Genomic DNA, 17,769 nt, shown 5'->3' with positions numbered 1-17,769 from the left:
ATGCGCAGGTATTTTTCTGTTTCATCTCCCAAAAAAACTAAAGAAGTTTGTGATACTTGTTTTTGACAGGGTAAAACAGTCATGGTAACATATGTAGAATACAAACTGAGCAGATCAGGTTCATTGTTTTAGAGAGTCATCACATGCAGACCTTACACCAGAGCCAGTGTGCGAAATACCCGTCAATATTCGGAGGGGTCCACATCTCCCTATTGTTGCGCAATACCGATCTTGAGACCCCCATAAAATCCTCCTTTTGAGGCTTTCAGGGGGTCTCATGGGTTAATCGGGGGTGTTGGACCCCCCCCGTATTTCACACACTGATCAGAGCCATAAACTTACCCATCTATATAATAATTTTGTGGCAAAATAAGCTATAAAACACAATTTTAATACTTTTCTTACCACCTGTAGGTAGTCATGATCAAAATATAATCATGTGATGAAAACACAACCACATAAGAAAAATACTGATCCAAAGATGCATGCAGCTCAAAAAGTAAGAGGCTTTGGTTTTTCTTCCAGCATTTGATTTCTTCCATTTCCCTTAGGTACTCCAGGTCTCCACCACCCACATCCCCACCCCCACAGTCCAAAATATGCTAAGGTGAACTGCAGTTACCAAATTGCCCGTAGGTGTGCATGAATGAGTGACTGGTGTGTGCGTGCACCCTGTGGTGGGGTGCTGCTCACTCCCGGGTTACCTTACCCCTGTTGGCTCTGGACCCCCCGCGACACCCTGAATAGGAGAAGCACTTACAGAAAATGGATGGATGGATGAAACTCTTTTTGTAAATGTCTACAATTATGGGAATTCATTCAGACATACAGCAGTGAGACATACCAGTGCAAAGAGACTGACGCGGAAGAGCATCTGTATCAGAAATTATTTACGGAATCTCTATCATCAGTCTCCACGTTCTGTATGACTGAAGCATTTGTGCCTTAATTCATGAAGACGTAACGATAGAAGAAATTACAATGTCAGGTCTGGAAGTCTATTAAAATGACAACAGAATCAAATAGGTCTCCAAACTGTTAACTTTTTACAAAACATGACTGTGTTACAGCTGATACCTCATCTCTTCTGTGACAGGTTCCAGCAACAGGTATGGATGGATTGAGTTGTGTTCTGGGTCAAAAAACAGTTGTACTGTACAAAAGCCTTGGTTACACATCTGAATATAAATCCCGAAGTTTACTGATCTGTGTTCATTTCATAAAATACACATTGGTTTTATAATGGCATGTGCATTACTGGACAGAAGTTAATTAATGGTGTGTTCCATTTTAACTCAGAAGTCATCATTTCCCAGTTCCTAGTCAAAAATTTCAACTGGAACGCCCCCCTGAAGTCGGAATTCAGACTCGGAAAGTCGGAGGAACCTCTACAACCCCGACCTCAGAATTCAAGGTGGCTGCGCCCTTCATCAACAGAGGTGAAAGTTGCATAATTTAACAATGGCTAACAATGAACCTGGCTGGAAAAGGTATTGCTAAATCAAGTTATTCAGTTTAACTACCATGCATTTAATTAACACAGCTGTTCAAATTCACATAAAATCTTTTACGGTTTAAAACTGATCTTTAGCTATGAATAAACAGCACACAAAAAAATTATCAAAATCCTCATGCATTTATTATTGTTTGGAATATTGCTTATGAAAGAAAGAACCAATACTTTAATTTGTGAACAATTTTATTTTTGGTCTCATTGGTCAGCGTTCTGCATATATCAAATCCCATTTCATTTAAAAACACAAAATGCCGTTAATACATGTTGAAATGTGGCATTACGGTTCATCTTGCGTAGCCTTACAGGATTTTACTTTGTCACAAATCTGCTGTAGAATTCATGGCTAATTTTAAACGTTTTTAAAAAAAATGTCTTGAGAAAGGTTGTAAACAGCTTAGATCATCAAAATTCCACTTTGGAGATTGTGTTTGGGACACAGAGGAAAGACATTTTGAAAAATCGCACCACTGGGAGTAAAAAGGACCAGGAGGTTCAGACCAGACCAGCCCAAGCTTTACAAAGGTTGCTCAAGTTCATGTAGATTTTACAGGTGAAAGAAAATATCCCAAACTTTATGGAAAAATTGCACCGTCCGATATAACAAGCATCTATTACTTGAAGATAACCTGACGAGTGGCTGACAGGGATCCTATACATGATCAGACACCTGAAGCCCTCTGAGACGTCTTCATTTTTCTGCTGGGGAAAATGGAGGAGGTCAGGATCGCGATTCGGTGCCAATCGAAACAAGTGCATGGCCTCCCTTCTCCCCGCTGACGTGACCAGCCGCTCGCACCTGACAAAGGAACTATTGTGCACCCAAAAGCAAGCGTTTCTCCTCTAGCACAGAGGTACCCAACCGGCTGTGGTCAAACGTCACACTGTGCATCCTCCACAAATCACCACCCCTGCTCCCTCTTTGAGGTTTTAAAGAAACTAAGAAAGTTAATATTATTAACATCATTTTTTAAAATTCTGACACATCTCAACCACTGAAACAACTGCCCTTATTAGGAAAAACAAATGGACATACACATCCCTGAGGTGTCAGGCCAAGCTTTACTGCTGTATAAAAATATTTCGGAACGTGAAAAATAAACCTATTAAATACCAACTTATATTCAGGTAGGGCTGAGATGAATTTATATAATGTTTTTGGTTGGTAGCTAAGGCAACAGTCTTTTTTAGGTTGCTGTCCTATTAATGGCCATTTTGAAGACCGATGCCCTGTAGCAGCCTCATGTTGCTGCTTCATTTTTAATTTCCCGAACAATTAAGAAAAAAAGTCCTCAGATTTGTCTCCTGAATACTGGATTGGGAGCACTGCTTGGCAAGCGGTTCTCCGGACGTTCCCCGCGGGCCTCTTGGAACCCGTTCCTTCACAGACCGACGTTGGTGAATTATCCTTCCGTCGTATGAGGCGTGGGGGCCCTCAGCCACGGTTGCGCCCCTTTCTGATCAAACGACGGCGGACGAAAAGACAGTCGCAATCTTCGGCACCATTCTGTGCCTATGCCTCGAGCTCCGGCAAATTGAAGTTCAGAGGTGAAGCTTCCCGAAAGCTTATTCTTCCTGTGCAAGGGTCGAGGAGGGGGGTAGTCTTCCGCACCTCCCGGGAGAGCAGGCCCAGAAGCATGTGGCCCAACGTGGCCCAGTTGGCAGCACCGTCACCAGGCTAGTAGTAGCGGTTGAGGCTGCGTGTGCCGGGGATGTCGGGCTGCCCGTTCATCCAGATCTCACGGATGATGCGCTCCCGCTCCTCCAGCCGCTGCGCGCGCTCCAGCTCCTCGGCCGACGTGAACACGTTGGTGTGCAGCGTTCGCTCGAAGCGCCGGTGTCGCCGTGCTGACAGGTCCGAGCCCGAGTCCCAGTCCGAGTCACTGTCACTGGTGTCGCTGGAGCTGGGGGGGCCTCGGGCTCGCCTCTGGGGCACCCGGGGGCGACAGTCCGTGCGGCAGGAGATCTGAACCACCAGGGCGAGTAGCGTGAGGACGAGACCCAGGCAGACACCACACACGAAATAGAGGGCGGCGCGCTCAGGGTGCTCTGAGGGAGGAAGGGGGGGGGGGGGGTTAGGCCATCATTGCATACAAACAGATCAACAAGCGCGGAGCTCACTGCAACGAGAGGCATGTAAGAACTATAGCAGAAAACCATCGACAACATTACATATACAAACAGACACTCGGTGTTTCAATGATGATAATCGATAAATCTATCGATAAATTAGCATGTCTCCAGCAATGATAATCAATAAATGACTTGGACTCCTATGACAATCCCAGAGTCACCATGCTCATCGACAGCAAGGAATTTTAGAAAGAAACTTTAGGACTGTAAGACAATCAGTAGCAAATGTTGTGTGAGACACCAGAGGATGACTGTACAAGATGCAGCCAACTGATGAAGCTCTTAGGCATGTAAAGGGTTAAGCTTTGTGAAGTAGGCTTTGGGTTAGACCTGCTGGTAACAGTTAAAGAAAAGCTTAGCAAAGGTTTACAGGCGATAAGTTTTTATTCTAGCAAGAGTGGGAGGAGATTAACCCCCGCCCCCCCGAAAAAAAAACTAAATACAAATTTCCACCTCATGTGTGAGTTGCCCCAATAAAAAGAGACCAGACATCACCTGACTTTCATATGGAGACTCTGAGGCTTTGACTCATTAGCATGACGTGTGTTTAGTCAGTGTCTGCTCAGGGATGCCTGATGGGCAACGCTCCCACACTCAGGTCTGCAGCTTATTTAATATAATATTTAAACCAGTTCTGACGATTACGTGGCTCTGGAGACAAATGCATGCTCCCCTGTGCTTCCAAACTGACCTTGATTAGAGTGGACAGGCCTTCTGCAAGATATTTACTTCACTGTCACTCTTATTACACATTAAACCAACCTGTTTTATTAAAGTACTTCCGATTTAACAAAAAAGTTAATTATTATAAGGAAATTGTAACATATTATAAATTTTACTATGTAATTTTTGCATTTTTCGGTTCCTCAATGGTTCCAACATTTTTGGCAAATATCACTTTGTCCAAAACATTACTGGTTGTCTTATGTTTTAGTTACACAAAGCTCCAACACAGTCTTTTACATAGGATTCCGAACTGTCAAGCTCTCTGGAATCGCCGGTAGGATTTAATCGTTAGCCAAAGTTCTGTTTAGCTAATTAATTAACAGCCCATGGCAGGTCCCCAGAAGCAAAACCCTGCTCTATGAAGCAGGAAGCATAAATCAGCTGGTTTGAGCTGAGGCCCGTTAGCTTCATGCATACCTGCTAAGTAGGTGTAGGCTGCCAGGGCATTGCTGACCAGCGCCATCTCAGTGCTGAGCGCTGTGGAGTCCACGCCAGGCCTCAGGGTCTGCGACGGGATCTCATTTCCATTGCCCAGAAAGGTCTCGTCCACTGAAAACACACCCGACTTCCTCCCTCGATTCTTCTTCCCTGTGGGTTTCCAGGAAGGATGTTACACATTCACTCTCACGCGCTGAAATACATTGCTGCCTCATCAAGAAGAGGAACTATTCACTTCCACATACATGCATGGGATCAGCATCAAAACATACATAATCACTGAGTCTGTTTAGTTTTTGTAACAACTTCGATTACTAATTTTACCCATATCATTCCATATTAATGGAATCAAAATGGAACTAAAGAACAATGTATTGACTTGGAAAACATCATATTTTCTGATTTATATTTTTACTGACTTAATTTCTCTGAATTATTTTTTTTTTACTTTATTTAATTTATTTTATAACTTTATTTCTCTGAATTATTTATCTGAATCTCAAATGTATTTGTAAATTCACATGCTATTCACAACGAATACTATGAAAGATGATGCTTTACAGGTAGTTTGCTTAAACATCTCATTAAGTAACAGTTGTAATTATTGTGTTCATTTCTTCCAAAGCTTTCATCTGACTGAAAGTCTTCTTTAAATATGAAGGTCTGCATGTATGATATTTACAAAAATAACCAGGATTACACTTTAACATATAGTAATTACTTTAAACATGTCTAGGTTTTGTAAACATTTGTGAGTTAAACAAAGGTTGGTTTTTGAAGCTGAGGTTAATTGAAAAGTCTAAGATTCGGAGAGGTATTTGAAAGGGCACAGTAATTCTAAAACATGTTGTAAACACACATCCTTCTGATTGCCATGCTCTCCAGATCAACCAATATTTTCCCTTCCATTTGATCCCAACAGGTTATAGACAGGCAGTCCTCCTAAACTGAACAAATACACACTCAGGCGCTGAGCGACAGGGGTCGACAGCAGACACTTTGGTGAAAACAAGTTTTGTCTGTAAACACAAGGCCACAAACTAAAACAGTAAGCCTGAGACGTGGGTGGAGAAATGAGCTCTAATTACGAGATGTGGATTCCATCTACCCAGCAGACACAACCGTGCCCGCTTGGGGTCGATTGGTGTTCCCATCCAGACACATCTCATTTTTACATGAAGCTCACACTAGCTGATCTCTGGGAAAGTCACGAGTGTGACACACACCCCATATCTGTAAGTATTTCAGTACAATTTTAAGAAGAATGTTTAATGAAGTAATAATAGGTATAAATTTACATGTAAACAGTTTCAATTATTGGTAATTACATAAAATTCTTTACATTTTAAGCAGCACCAAAAGAATGATGGCAAATTCCTCATACACCGTGGGGTGATGAACTGACTCTGACACCGATTCTAGTTCTGAGTACACAGGGTATGAACATATAAAGCACAACACAGCTAAACCACGGGTGAATATCTCCCGGCGCCACAGATAGGATTAATTAAAGAGAAGCCTTGACAATAAATTACTTCAAATCTCGCTGTAAATTCCAGCCAAGCTAAATATATAATATTTAAGTCATTATACACTGTAATAGTGGCCTTAAAAGATACTTCACATATCCCAAAATTATCGGTAAGCTTTCGGAATGAATGGTAACTTTACAGACACTGCAGTCTGTTATAACATTCTGTGTGGGAGTAGGGAGAGAGAGTCATGTGACTGGCTTTATGCTTAATGATTGGTTTGCCCCCTCCTCACCTCCAGCATCTCATATCCAAGCACCTCAGTACTGATGCCAATCCCAAGACCCCTAATCCCCGTGTGTGGGCTATATTTGGCCCAGATAAGTTTATTTCTCCAGCCTGTCAGCCCAGCTCCCTTGATTTCTGTGTTTATGTTTGTGTCCTGTTGGCTCCGTCCTGCACTTCTCGTCATTTATTCCCAAAAAGGAGAAATGTTTGTGCAGCCTGCTCCTCTCGGCCAGGTCCCAGTGTGATGCGGTCCTGTTTGTCACACCGATCCAAGTCTGAAACTTACCGCTATCTGAAAGTTTATTTCTTCTCTTTAAAATACTGTGTATCCTGCCAAAAGTGACCTCGAACGTTAATCCTGAAGTTTCCACCACTTTACAACCTCGAGCCTGAGAGCTATATATGAAGCAAACAGGACATTTACCAAAAAAGAAGAACACTGTGTTTGGCCCTTATGCCATAAACAAGGCATAGGACATAGAACTTGTGGATAATACCCCCCAGGGAATTTTCTGGAAGACTGGCACGTGTGCTAAGAAACATGTCTTTAGAGAAAGGGAAATGGGAGTAGAGAGATTCTGCGTGAGTGTTATGGCTTCCAGCCAATCCTGGTGCGTGTGTGCGTGCTTTTTACGGGGACGATGGGCCTCCTCGCCCTCGGACCCATACAGAGGCCCTGAGATTAAGGTTTCCCTCCTTTAATTCATGAGTCATTGAGGTTCCCGCTGGACGCCGGGCCCCTCAGCTACGCGGAGTTCAGTTTCACATGGCTGACGTGCAGGATGACCACTACCCCGTAGTTTGCGCGCCTTTCCATTACTATACCCACGTCGGAGGTTATATAACATGTGTGCTTTGGACTCTGTCCATCTTCAGTTCCAGTGGCGCCAAAGTTTCCTTCACAGGTGCTAGATAAAACCTCACGGGAGATGAGATCCAGCAGGTTTGAACCCAGAACCCCGACAGCGAAATCTCTCTACAGATTAGCGTTCAGCCGGGATTGGACGGGAGAGCCTACCTGGCTGAGGGTCAGAGGTCACGAGCTCAGCTCTGTCGAGTGGGGCGCCGTCTCCTACGATGTTGAGGTCATTGGGATGGAGGGGTGTGTTCCCCGTTTGCTCGGTTGCGACGCCCTGGAGCAGCTTCTTGGGGACTGGGGGGAGAAGGGGGGGGGTGGAGGTGAATCACTGTGGAATCACAGACCCAGGGTTGTGATGTTATTGATAACTTGCCTGTATACTCCCCACCCTCCCCATGTATCCTGTGAGTCAGGGATTGTGCACCAAACAGATGTCGGGGGGGGGGGCAAAAATTCCTTCTGCACATGTTGCTTCTGAGCTGACCACACATGGAGCCTCACCGAGGATCCGCGGCCTGCGCTTGTGCACAGAAACGACCATCGACAGCACAGCGGACAGGTTACAGACGCCAAGGGGATCATGCTAGAGGAGCGGTTCGTTCGTGCACAAAAAAAGCTCCCAAGTTGAATTTAGGCTTCACTCCAAACCCTCTAATAAAATCCTAAAAACAAACCTCCTATAGACAGTCCCCAGGGCCCCCAACACACTATTCTTATCTTAGTGGGAACATTGGGAGTATTTACGAGTGAAGTATTAACAGTACACATGACATCAGAAGTCTTTTAGAAATAGCTTGTATGATTCTTATCTCAGAGAGTATTCCGAAAAAGGGGGTGTTTGTAAAATCGAGGGGGTTGACATGAACGTCAACCCCCATCAGATGACTATGACATTCATTCAGTCAATCCATCCACGCATCCATACTCAGTTCCTTATCCTGGTCTGGGTCCTCTGGGGCCCAGGGGTCTATCCCAGACAGGTCAGGGCACAAGGCTGGGGCACAGCCTCTGCTGGATGCCTGTTCATTCACTTGAGTCTTATTACCAGTAATATATGATTGGTTTTTGGTTTTTCTATACATCCCTAGAAGATGCCCCCAGACCCTGCTGGTGCCAGAAAACAATGCTTTCTTTTAGCTTCCTGCTTAGCATCCTGTCCAACACATCTCTGCTCCATCCTCTCAGGTGGCACACACACCATTCCCGCTAGGACAAGCCGCACAAGCTCTAACCACATTCCCTAAATGGATTCCCATGGAGATCTCGTAAGGCGCATGAAACGGTCCGGTATTTTAATATTGCAATGCATACCAAGTTCAACAGGATGAACAGTCTAAAAATGAAGAAAGTGCATGAATTTAACCAGTAGGCACTGTGACTCTGTACTGGTTACGCAACTGAAACATGGATGGAGAGACAAAATTTATCAGCAAGGTGAGATTTCATTAAGTGCTGCATATTAGTGTTCTATGTTTTGTTATTTGTGCGCATATAAAAGGTTAAATAAGGATGGGGAAGCGTGTAGGGGATGTTTTGGTAGACAGATATTACGCAAAAAGGCTGACTTTAGCCTGCCTCCCACAAGGAATAACTAAATATGTCTGCCTTGGTTTCTGTGGGAAAATCGGCCGGGTTGCCAGTGCCAGTCTCGGTCTCCCGCCGGAGTACGGATACGGTTATCCAAGAATCCAGTGTGACAGTGTCTTCGGCTCAATAGCTGTTTCGGGTACATGGCACTCATCCATCATCTATAGCTACTCATCCGGCACAGGGTTGTGGGAAGCCCAGATCTCAGACAAACCCGCCATCTTACTATTACTCAGGGAAAGGTGGAGCAGATATGTGAACAGAATTATATTAACCATCACACTGGGGAATCCAGAACATCCCAAGTGCAGTTTAAATGCTACAAACCATCTCAACACCAGGGAAAATGTTACAATCATGAGTGACATTGGTAATTACCAGATTCACATCAATTCCCCATCTCTTAAGAAAAAGTTCAATTAATTCAATTAAGACCCTCCAAAAAAAGATCTAAAAAAAAAGGTTGAAGCCATGTAACCATGAAGGGAGGAAACATTTATGATGTCTGACAAACTTACATTCCCGTCATAGTTGAACACTGGAAATGTGCAACCTTTCACCTCATTTCACGAATGTCAAAATACAACAGGCCATTGTCCTCTGAGACCTCCAAAGTAGACCCCAGAATAGCCCAAGGACACACCCACAATCCATCGGGTCAAGGACTGCTCCGTCCTCACGCCAAGGCACGGCTGCCAAAACACGTATCCAAAAAAAGCCGGCGAAGACATGGCTGAAAGCCCTAAAATGATGGATGGATACAGTCCAGAGAAATAAGCCAATCAAAGCGCGATTGTGTGACAAAGAGGAACAAGCTTGGGCGGGCGGGGCGGCTCTTGTGTCGCGATAATCCTTTGGTAGCCAATTTGTAGCTGCTTCAGAGAAGAAAGGCAACGTCGGCTCTCTGGGAGAAGATCAAAGGGATAAATCCCGCACTAATTTAAGACCCGCAGACAGAACAGGTGCATCAGAATGCGGCTGCTTTCCCTTTGAAGCGGGAACAATGGTAGGCCATAGTACTACCACAGATCATTCGGAGTACACAGGCATGAAGGCTGGGATGGCCGAGGCAAGCCCTCCCATTTCCAAAGTAAACAAACCGAGGGAAATTACAGGCTGCCCTCAGTCGTCTTCAAGGGGACGGGATGCTGATTAGCGAGGGAGGAGTCCCCTCCCCCACTGAGGATGGCCTAAAGGCTGTTGATTAGCGCTAACTTCACACACGTGTTGCTGAGTTCCGGAAGGCTGCCGATTCAACCACGTGCCCACAGTCAACATGTCACCACAGGATATTAGAAACTGCCCCCCCCCGAGTAGGACAGGACCACTACCCCCCAGCTGCATTGGCTGGTTTATTTAAGTTCTCAAAAGAATGTGGATTAAGACCAAACGAGGGATAGGGCCAATGCCAACCACGAAACCCAAAGCAAAACATAGAGCTGGACTTGCTGAGCTTGTACAGAGATGAAGACATTAGAGAAATCATCTTAAAATCCCAGTGGATGAATGGATGGATGGGTTGATGGATGGATGAAGGAAAGTTGAATGGATGGAAAAGTAGAAAATATATTTAATCCTTCCAATCAATTAATTAATAGACATAATACTAAAACTAGAATTCCAGGATAGTCAGAGAGTAGTTTTCTTAGCACAGTTTCATGTAAGATAAACATTCAGTACAGTACCAGAAGAGCACCAACTGTTAGCAAATCAATGCATATAGAACTTATTTCTGGAAGGTTCAATCTTCATCCTGAGAAGAAGAATGAAGGCTTCATACCTGAAAGACATTATTATCATAAAACAAACCTGCTTCACTCTGGTGAGATATCCCACTATCACCATGACGACCAAAGATGGAGCTCGATGCTGCACCTGAAAGTGGCTCCATAGGTAAGATGGCTTCATGGCTCCCCACAGCCCCGGAGCAGGGATTAGCAGGCTATTAATGACACGAGAAGAAAGAAGCAGCTGGCTGCAGTGTGCGTGAGATGTATAGAGCCTAGCGGGGGGCCCCCAGAAGATGAAAGGCCCCCCAGCACAGCTTCACCCTAAAACCCGAGACAGTTGGAAGAAGCCAGAGCCATTGCGTGAATCCATTATTATACAGGAATGGCAGTAATGGTAGGGCTGCAATCTCCATACGAGGCAAGAAACAAGGATAAATGAGGCCGATTCTCCTTCTGGCAGCCTGACTCCAAACGGAACGACACGTTCTGGTACAGCCCATCACACCATGGCTAGCGCTTCATGATCAACGACAGCTTCAAATAAAACCGCTCTAGGTCATCGTCATCCTTAACGAAGGGGTGGAGTATATGATCGCAAAACAAATATGTCCAAAGCAAATTGGCCATTAGAGCTTCATCGTGGGATTAATCACCTTAATACCTCTTTAACAGGTACTGCCCCAAAGCTACATGTGGAAAATCTGAAACGATAACTACTTTCACGCAAAAACTGCCGAAGAAACAGTATAAAACAGATGGATGAAAGTGCTTGGCTTTATGGGCCATGCTGCGATTTTACTCACGCTCCTGAATTGGGCAAACAGGTGGCTAATTGCATTCCCGGACTCTGCATTAGAGTTCACCCATTAAAAAAAGCAGACATATGCTATTTTTCCCTACACCTCCCCCATCCTAAAAATCACAAAGAGCAGACCAGACAGCCAGTTCCTACAGTTCATACATCAACAAGATTTTCTAGTGTCTAACTTTAAAAACATGCTCTCCAACAACATTCCGCCATGTTTACTCACAGTTCAAATAACCAGACTATTCTGGATGATTTTTTTGGCCAATTGGTTCTATTTATACAGTACACTACACAAAGGGAAAAATGGAACATTGGCAAAGCAAAATATTTATTTCCCATTCTAATATGACCTTGTCCTACAGCAGAAGTTTTCAACTTGGAGCCTGTGACCAGCGAACAGGAGCCAGCAGTGAACCTGCATCTCCTGTCCTCATGGCTGGGTTACTTAGTGGCAGGGGGTTCCTAGGTCTAGTTCATCGCCATTTGGGGTCTCTGGTTCAAAAACGAGTTAAAAATCCCCGCCCCACAAGCATCCAGCCTTTTTCCAGTGGGCCCAGATGTTGAGGTGTGACGAACACACCATAATTAACCATAGGCATCGTAAATAAATCTTAAACTTTAAATAGCAGTGGGGGGTAATTTTTACTTTATTTCTATCTGTGGCTCATTCAATGTGACAGTCCCAGACCAGTGACCCTTTCCCACAATCCCTCAGTGCTCCCCTTGTCACGGTTTGCATTCTGCCTGGCCCGGGAAAATAGTTGGGGGGGGAACCGCACTGCAATGCTGGACCGTGAAACCGCGCACCCTGCTAGGCGGCTGGCAGGCGGGTGGACCACCGCATTCCGGCCGACCGAGGCGCTCTGAGGACGGCCGACGCAATAAAAACACAACCCACACGCCGGCTCTGGCTTCCGCTGTGCCTAATAGATGGTGTGCGTAATCGTCAACCAGTCATTAAGAGGCCGTCTTGGAATGTGCTAAAAACGGCAGCTAGCGCACTATGGGCATGAGGGGTGCGCGATTGCCGCACTTGCATGGCGGGAAACATGGCTATAGACACCCAAACCCAGAGCAGCAGATCTTTGGGACCCCTCACAGTCCTCAGCTACATGTGCCTGGACAGAATAAGCTATATATTCACAACAAGACTGGAGTTTTTCACGTTATAACTGATGTAACGTTATTATCAGCCTATGTTTAATAACTCATAATGATGCTGCATATGTGGCATCCGTGGGGACTTATAAAAGTGAGATAACGGCAGTACAAAAACGTCCTCAGATTTCATCTGCTTTACTCGTCGGCACGGCCAACCTTTCTTTTCAGTAAAAGTACTAAAAACAACATGTACTTGCGGTAGCTGACCAACCCAAAGCAATAAGTGAAGGGTCAGTTGGGGATTTCAGAGCGCTAAGCACTTTGCTGGCCTGACAGGACTCCACTCTCCCCGTAACACTTCAGTCAATGGCGGCTGAAGTCTATCGATGGGACTGAGAAGGAAACTCCAGCAGCTGTTTTCTATTAAGAAACACAAACGGCTAAATTCTGCTCCACCTCCCCCCATTGTCATTCCACACTTTCACCTTACATGCTGAATCTTTCTCCTGCTGCAGCACTGCAAGTTGTTTTTTCCCATCTCCAAACTGAAAGTATCAGGGTCTTTGCTGCCCAGAGGGTATTGGGGAGGCCATTTATGGCACATGTCCACATGACAGGCGCAGAGTGTCCTCATTACATATTAATACCTTCACACCCACTGAAGGAGCCCTGTTACGGACATGAGGCTGCAAGGGACTGCCCACCTCATACTCGGTCTCAACCCTTATAGTCAGCATATAAAGAGAGAGCGTTCTACAGATCCCTGGGGAGCTGAGCCACACCTCCCCTGATGACTGACCTACAACATTCCCGCAAAGACGAACCTGTGAAGCTTCCCAAAGCACCTGCTTTCAGGCTGTAAATGGACCTGAACTCTGAAGTGGTTCATGGCTGCTGTCCTTTGGGGCCCACAACCATCTGCTTTTGTGGGTATTTTTAAATAAACAGCAGTTGAAGTTGGAGCTTGTTGGACCAACATAGATCAGAGATCCTTAACCAAAGATCTTTGTGTTGCCATACAAAGCATTGTTCGGCCAAAACAGGAAGCCCTGGGAGTAGGGCACTGGGAGTCGGGGCACGAGTGGGAGCTGATGGGAAACAAATGGTTCACTTCAAGGGGCTGTGGCACCTCGTGTTCATTACCGGCTTCTTTCAAGAATCCTCACAAAAATCTGATCTCATCGAGTAGGTTGAGCAGCTCCTTCCAAACGGGGCTTTCCTTTCGTCTGGAAAGGGCCGATGGCAGCCCTCATTCCTCCAAGACTAAACAGGCAGTTCTAGACTGAAATAGTTCCAAAATATTTTTCTTTCCCTTGAACTCCTAATTGTAATTGATTAGCTGCTCGCTAGTGCCGAGCGGCTAACCGCATTGTTCATGGTGCAGTCGCACCACATGACTACGGGCAAATTCGCCTCCACGTTTCCGCTTTCTTTAGTTGTCTCTGAATGATGGTTCATGGCCAGGATTCCTTTGCCTCAAAGCTAAACTGGATTCCTTGAACCACTGAGGAGCAGTGGCTCAGCTACGTAGCTATGAACCGAGACAAACTTAAACCCACACAGATGTGACAACTACAATATAAAGGAGAGGAAAAACATTACAAAGCTATGGGAGTTTACAAAGAGGAAAAATTTTTAAATAATTGTAAATTCCTCAGTAACCAAATAAGATCAATTCTTTCGAAATGCTCTACAAAGCTTGTTCACAGACTCTGGATTAAAGAAAGTTCAGCAGTGCCGTAAGGGACGAGCAACTGCTCATATTTGGATTCTGTGGCATAAAAAAAATCCAGCTTCTAGGATTATATCAGCCCAGTAGACAGCTGAGTGTTCATTATTTGTTCATGGAAACAACAAAATTGAGGTCAATGTAGGAGCTGTTACTTTCAGCCAGAGCTGAGGTTTTCCTGTCACCCTATCCTGGAGAAATGGGGGGCAAGGTGGCTGATGGGACTGTCTCCGCAGCAGGAGCAGAACCCAGGGCCCGGGCCCCCCAAAAAGGGCCCCCTTTCCCCAATACCGGCCAGCATGCCACGGCCATCGAAGAGTCCAAAACCATACTGGCATCACTCTGCGTACAACACACGTTCCTCAGGGGTGCTGCATAAACAGAGGCAGGCTCTGGCTTCCCATTCGCTGACAGATGTAATTCATACATGGTGCCTGACCTTCAGCAAGAGACAAACACCCCACAAGCCCGAGGCAATCATGGAGAACATAGTAGCCCATCATGAAGGCTGACAAAGAAGCAGACAGCTCTGATCTGTTCACAGTTCTGCATAAATCACTCCGCATAAATTAAACTCATGGCTAAATTATTTCATTTCTCCCACAGGGTTAAAGATTTAACACTGTTCCACACAAAAGCAAACACAGCTACTGAATTAAAATGTGTCATCTGAGCTCAATTCTAGGCTGAAGCTAAACCTGGTCACCTGGTCAAGCCACGTCCACAGTATGGTACTTGGACCACAGACAGGAAACAGATTTCAGAGCAAGTACCAAAGAAGGACCGAATAGCCACTTTGGTTGGATGAAAAAACAGCAGTAATGTTGCACGACAAATATTTTTAGTCTCGGTGGGATCTGGCTTAAGATGAATGTGACGGAGATTTTTGAGAACTTTAAAGCAAATAAACAAGCCAGGCTCCAGTAGACATCCAAAGCCAAGACCATCCAACAGAGCATGAGAACAGAAGCCACAGAAAGCAATGAAGTACAAGTCAGACCAGTACTGTAAAATCAACAGGCACACAATATACATATGAAGACCTCAATCAAAGTTGTTCCTCAAAGAAATGTATTTTTTCAAAATTAATTCCAGCTAATGTTAACTGATGTTGACTGGAAGGAAATGTTTAGATCAGGAAATGACGAGACGGAAGCTCACCACATATGGATCCGTCACATCAGAAATCCTATGTAGTGTCACCACTAGTCACTATTTTAAAATAACTGAACCATTCTGATCTTCCACATCACAAGAAAACTATAATTGTTTGGATCATATCCAACAAAATTGATTCAGATTTTTTGTTTTGCTGTATCACACAACTCACAAATTTTGACTACAACTCTCAAAGGCCTCTTCAACATTTTTTGCAAATTGGAAATCAACAGTGATATTCAAAGACCTTTATTTTCAGAGATCAAAGAATCAGAAAAGTGTCCCAAAGGGATACATCTGAAAGGAAGTTACTAATGACCTTTGTAAGACACTAATAATCTGTATTTCAATTTCACTGGTACCACCACATGCAATCCAACACCGCTGGCTGTGCAACAGATCTGTGCGAAACTCATTTATTCTTTTATTTGCAGTATATCTACTTGAAGCCAGCACTGGAACATACTGCACCCTCAGTCCGATGGATCTGTGGTCTCCGTGTGGCTGAGATTAAAACACAGAGGGGGCATACATGAGAAATCCCAAGGGCACCCTGACTTGTATAAGAGTGGAGGCTTTAAAGACCAATTGTAGTGTAACCTTTGTGTCACCCCCCCCCCCCACCCCGAATCCCATCACATGCCACAAGCAAACGAGCAAACAGAGCTAGAGAAATGCAGTGTTCCGCTTCGTTAAGGAGCTAGTTTGTAAAAACGCACATGGTGGACCGTTAATCGTGCTTTTGAAATGGGAGACGGATGGGGAAAGTGGTCCGTGAAGATGGACGCATATTCCAGAATGCAGCCCTGGGGATGGTGTTGGATTCAGGCTTATGGGACAATGCCGCCATCGCGGGCTTCCCGCTCTCCCGTTTTCCGAACTAACTCTGTCTTCTCGGACGCCCGGAGGTCCACGGCTGCTCAGAACAAATTGCGCGTAATGAGGGCAGGGTGGGCTCGTAAAAACGACCACATGTGCTATGCCGGGTCTCTCCAAGCGGCTCGCAGCTTGAGGATGATTAATTCTGATACTGCCCCCCCGCCCCCCAGCTCCCCTCCTTCTTGGCATTATATTTTCGTCTTATTAGCCAGCTGGGCTCCTCAAAAGGGAAAGTCCGCTGCGCGGCGGATCGTACCAGCAGAACGAGGCTCCTGCAGTAAAAATATCCTTTTCCCACACCCAGATTATAACAAGAGTCATTGAAGCGTCTCCCAGTTTGACTTTTTAAACAACTGTAGGATCAACAACATGACCAAAAAGACCTTTCAAGCAGCTATCCCATCTGGCAAATGGTAAAATTTCTTCTGCACATAACTGTGTTGTTAAAATACCGATTAACCATAACTAAACCATAAATCATCACTGGGAGAGAAATGCCAGCATTGGACTTAGGAGACACAACCTATGTCCTTATGCAGTTAACCTATCGGAAGCATGCAATTATTGACATTTCTTCATTTAGCAGGTGCGTTTGTTTATGATGCCGTACAACAGGACGGATACATCACTAGGTGTTATGCAGTTAAGGTTGAGCTTCCAATTAGGGACCAGTATGAAGTGCACGTTACCATTGCAGCAAGAGCTACACAGGACCTTACAGAACGCTGTAAGAAGGCAAGAAGCTAACAGAAACAAATCAGGCGCCTTCAGGTGCATCCTACTTTCAACACTTGTGAAGGCCTGTTGTTAAGATGCCCCCAGGCCGCGGATTCATGGTGCGAAACAGCCCCCAGTCAATGTTAACCCTCCCAGCTAATGATTGTGTGGGTCAATGGGGCTGAGGGGTTTCTTGGGTGGGGGGTCCGTTGGAGTCCAGAACCTGACACAAAGCAGCTGCCTGTTGCTAAACTGAGTGCCAGGAAGCCCCCCCACCCCCCACCACCACGGCAACATCTGCTTTTTCTATCAAGACCCAGAAACTTCAGACCATGGCGTAAGGGACAGAGGGTTGGTGCATGAATTTTGGGAGAAAGCAAGAACAACAGAGAACAGGAGCGGCGAGAGGGAGAGCCTGTCGGGGCCCGTGCAGGCCGGTCAGACTAACTGGAACCATTTGGTGAGATACGCAGGTAGTAAAGTCAGTGCTGGAGAGAGAGGGGGAGGGCTGGGGTGTGGGGACTTGGGGAAGGTGGGAGAAAGGGATGGGTGAAAATAAAGAAATGAAGGGTTCCTCTCCTTTCGTCAGACATTGTTGGGGGCTGGGGAGGTATGAGCTAGCACTCAGCAG

The 17,769-nt window shown here is 45.3% G+C and overlaps 1 protein-coding gene across 2 annotated transcripts in view; it reads right to left on the bottom strand.

Annotated features, from left to right (window-relative positions):
- Nucleotides 1-1,681: 1,681 nt before the first annotated feature.
- Nucleotides 1,682-17,769, bottom strand: part of LOC111841247 (protein eva-1 homolog C) — a 62,011-nt gene continuing 45,923 nt past the window's right edge. For both annotated transcript variants that reach the window (XM_072702819.1, XM_072702820.1), the window contains 3 exons: nt 7,589-7,723; nt 4,790-4,960; nt 1,682-3,562 (listed from right to left, as the gene is read on the bottom strand). In XM_072702819.1, coding sequence (XP_072558920.1) covers nt 3,192-3,562; nt 4,790-4,960; nt 7,589-7,723 — 677 coding nt within the window. In that variant the 3' untranslated portion in view covers nt 1,682-3,191. The remainder of the gene's footprint in view (nt 3,563-4,789; nt 4,961-7,588; nt 7,724-17,769) is intronic.

Source organism: Paramormyrops kingsleyae, chromosome 19 (assembly GCF_048594095.1).
Source record: "Paramormyrops kingsleyae isolate MSU_618 chromosome 19, PKINGS_0.4, whole genome shotgun sequence".
Taxonomy (NCBI): Eukaryota; Metazoa; Chordata; class Actinopteri; order Osteoglossiformes; family Mormyridae; genus Paramormyrops; species Paramormyrops kingsleyae.
Note: the sequence above shows the minus strand (reverse complement) of the source record. Positions and strands in the feature narration are given on the sequence as shown.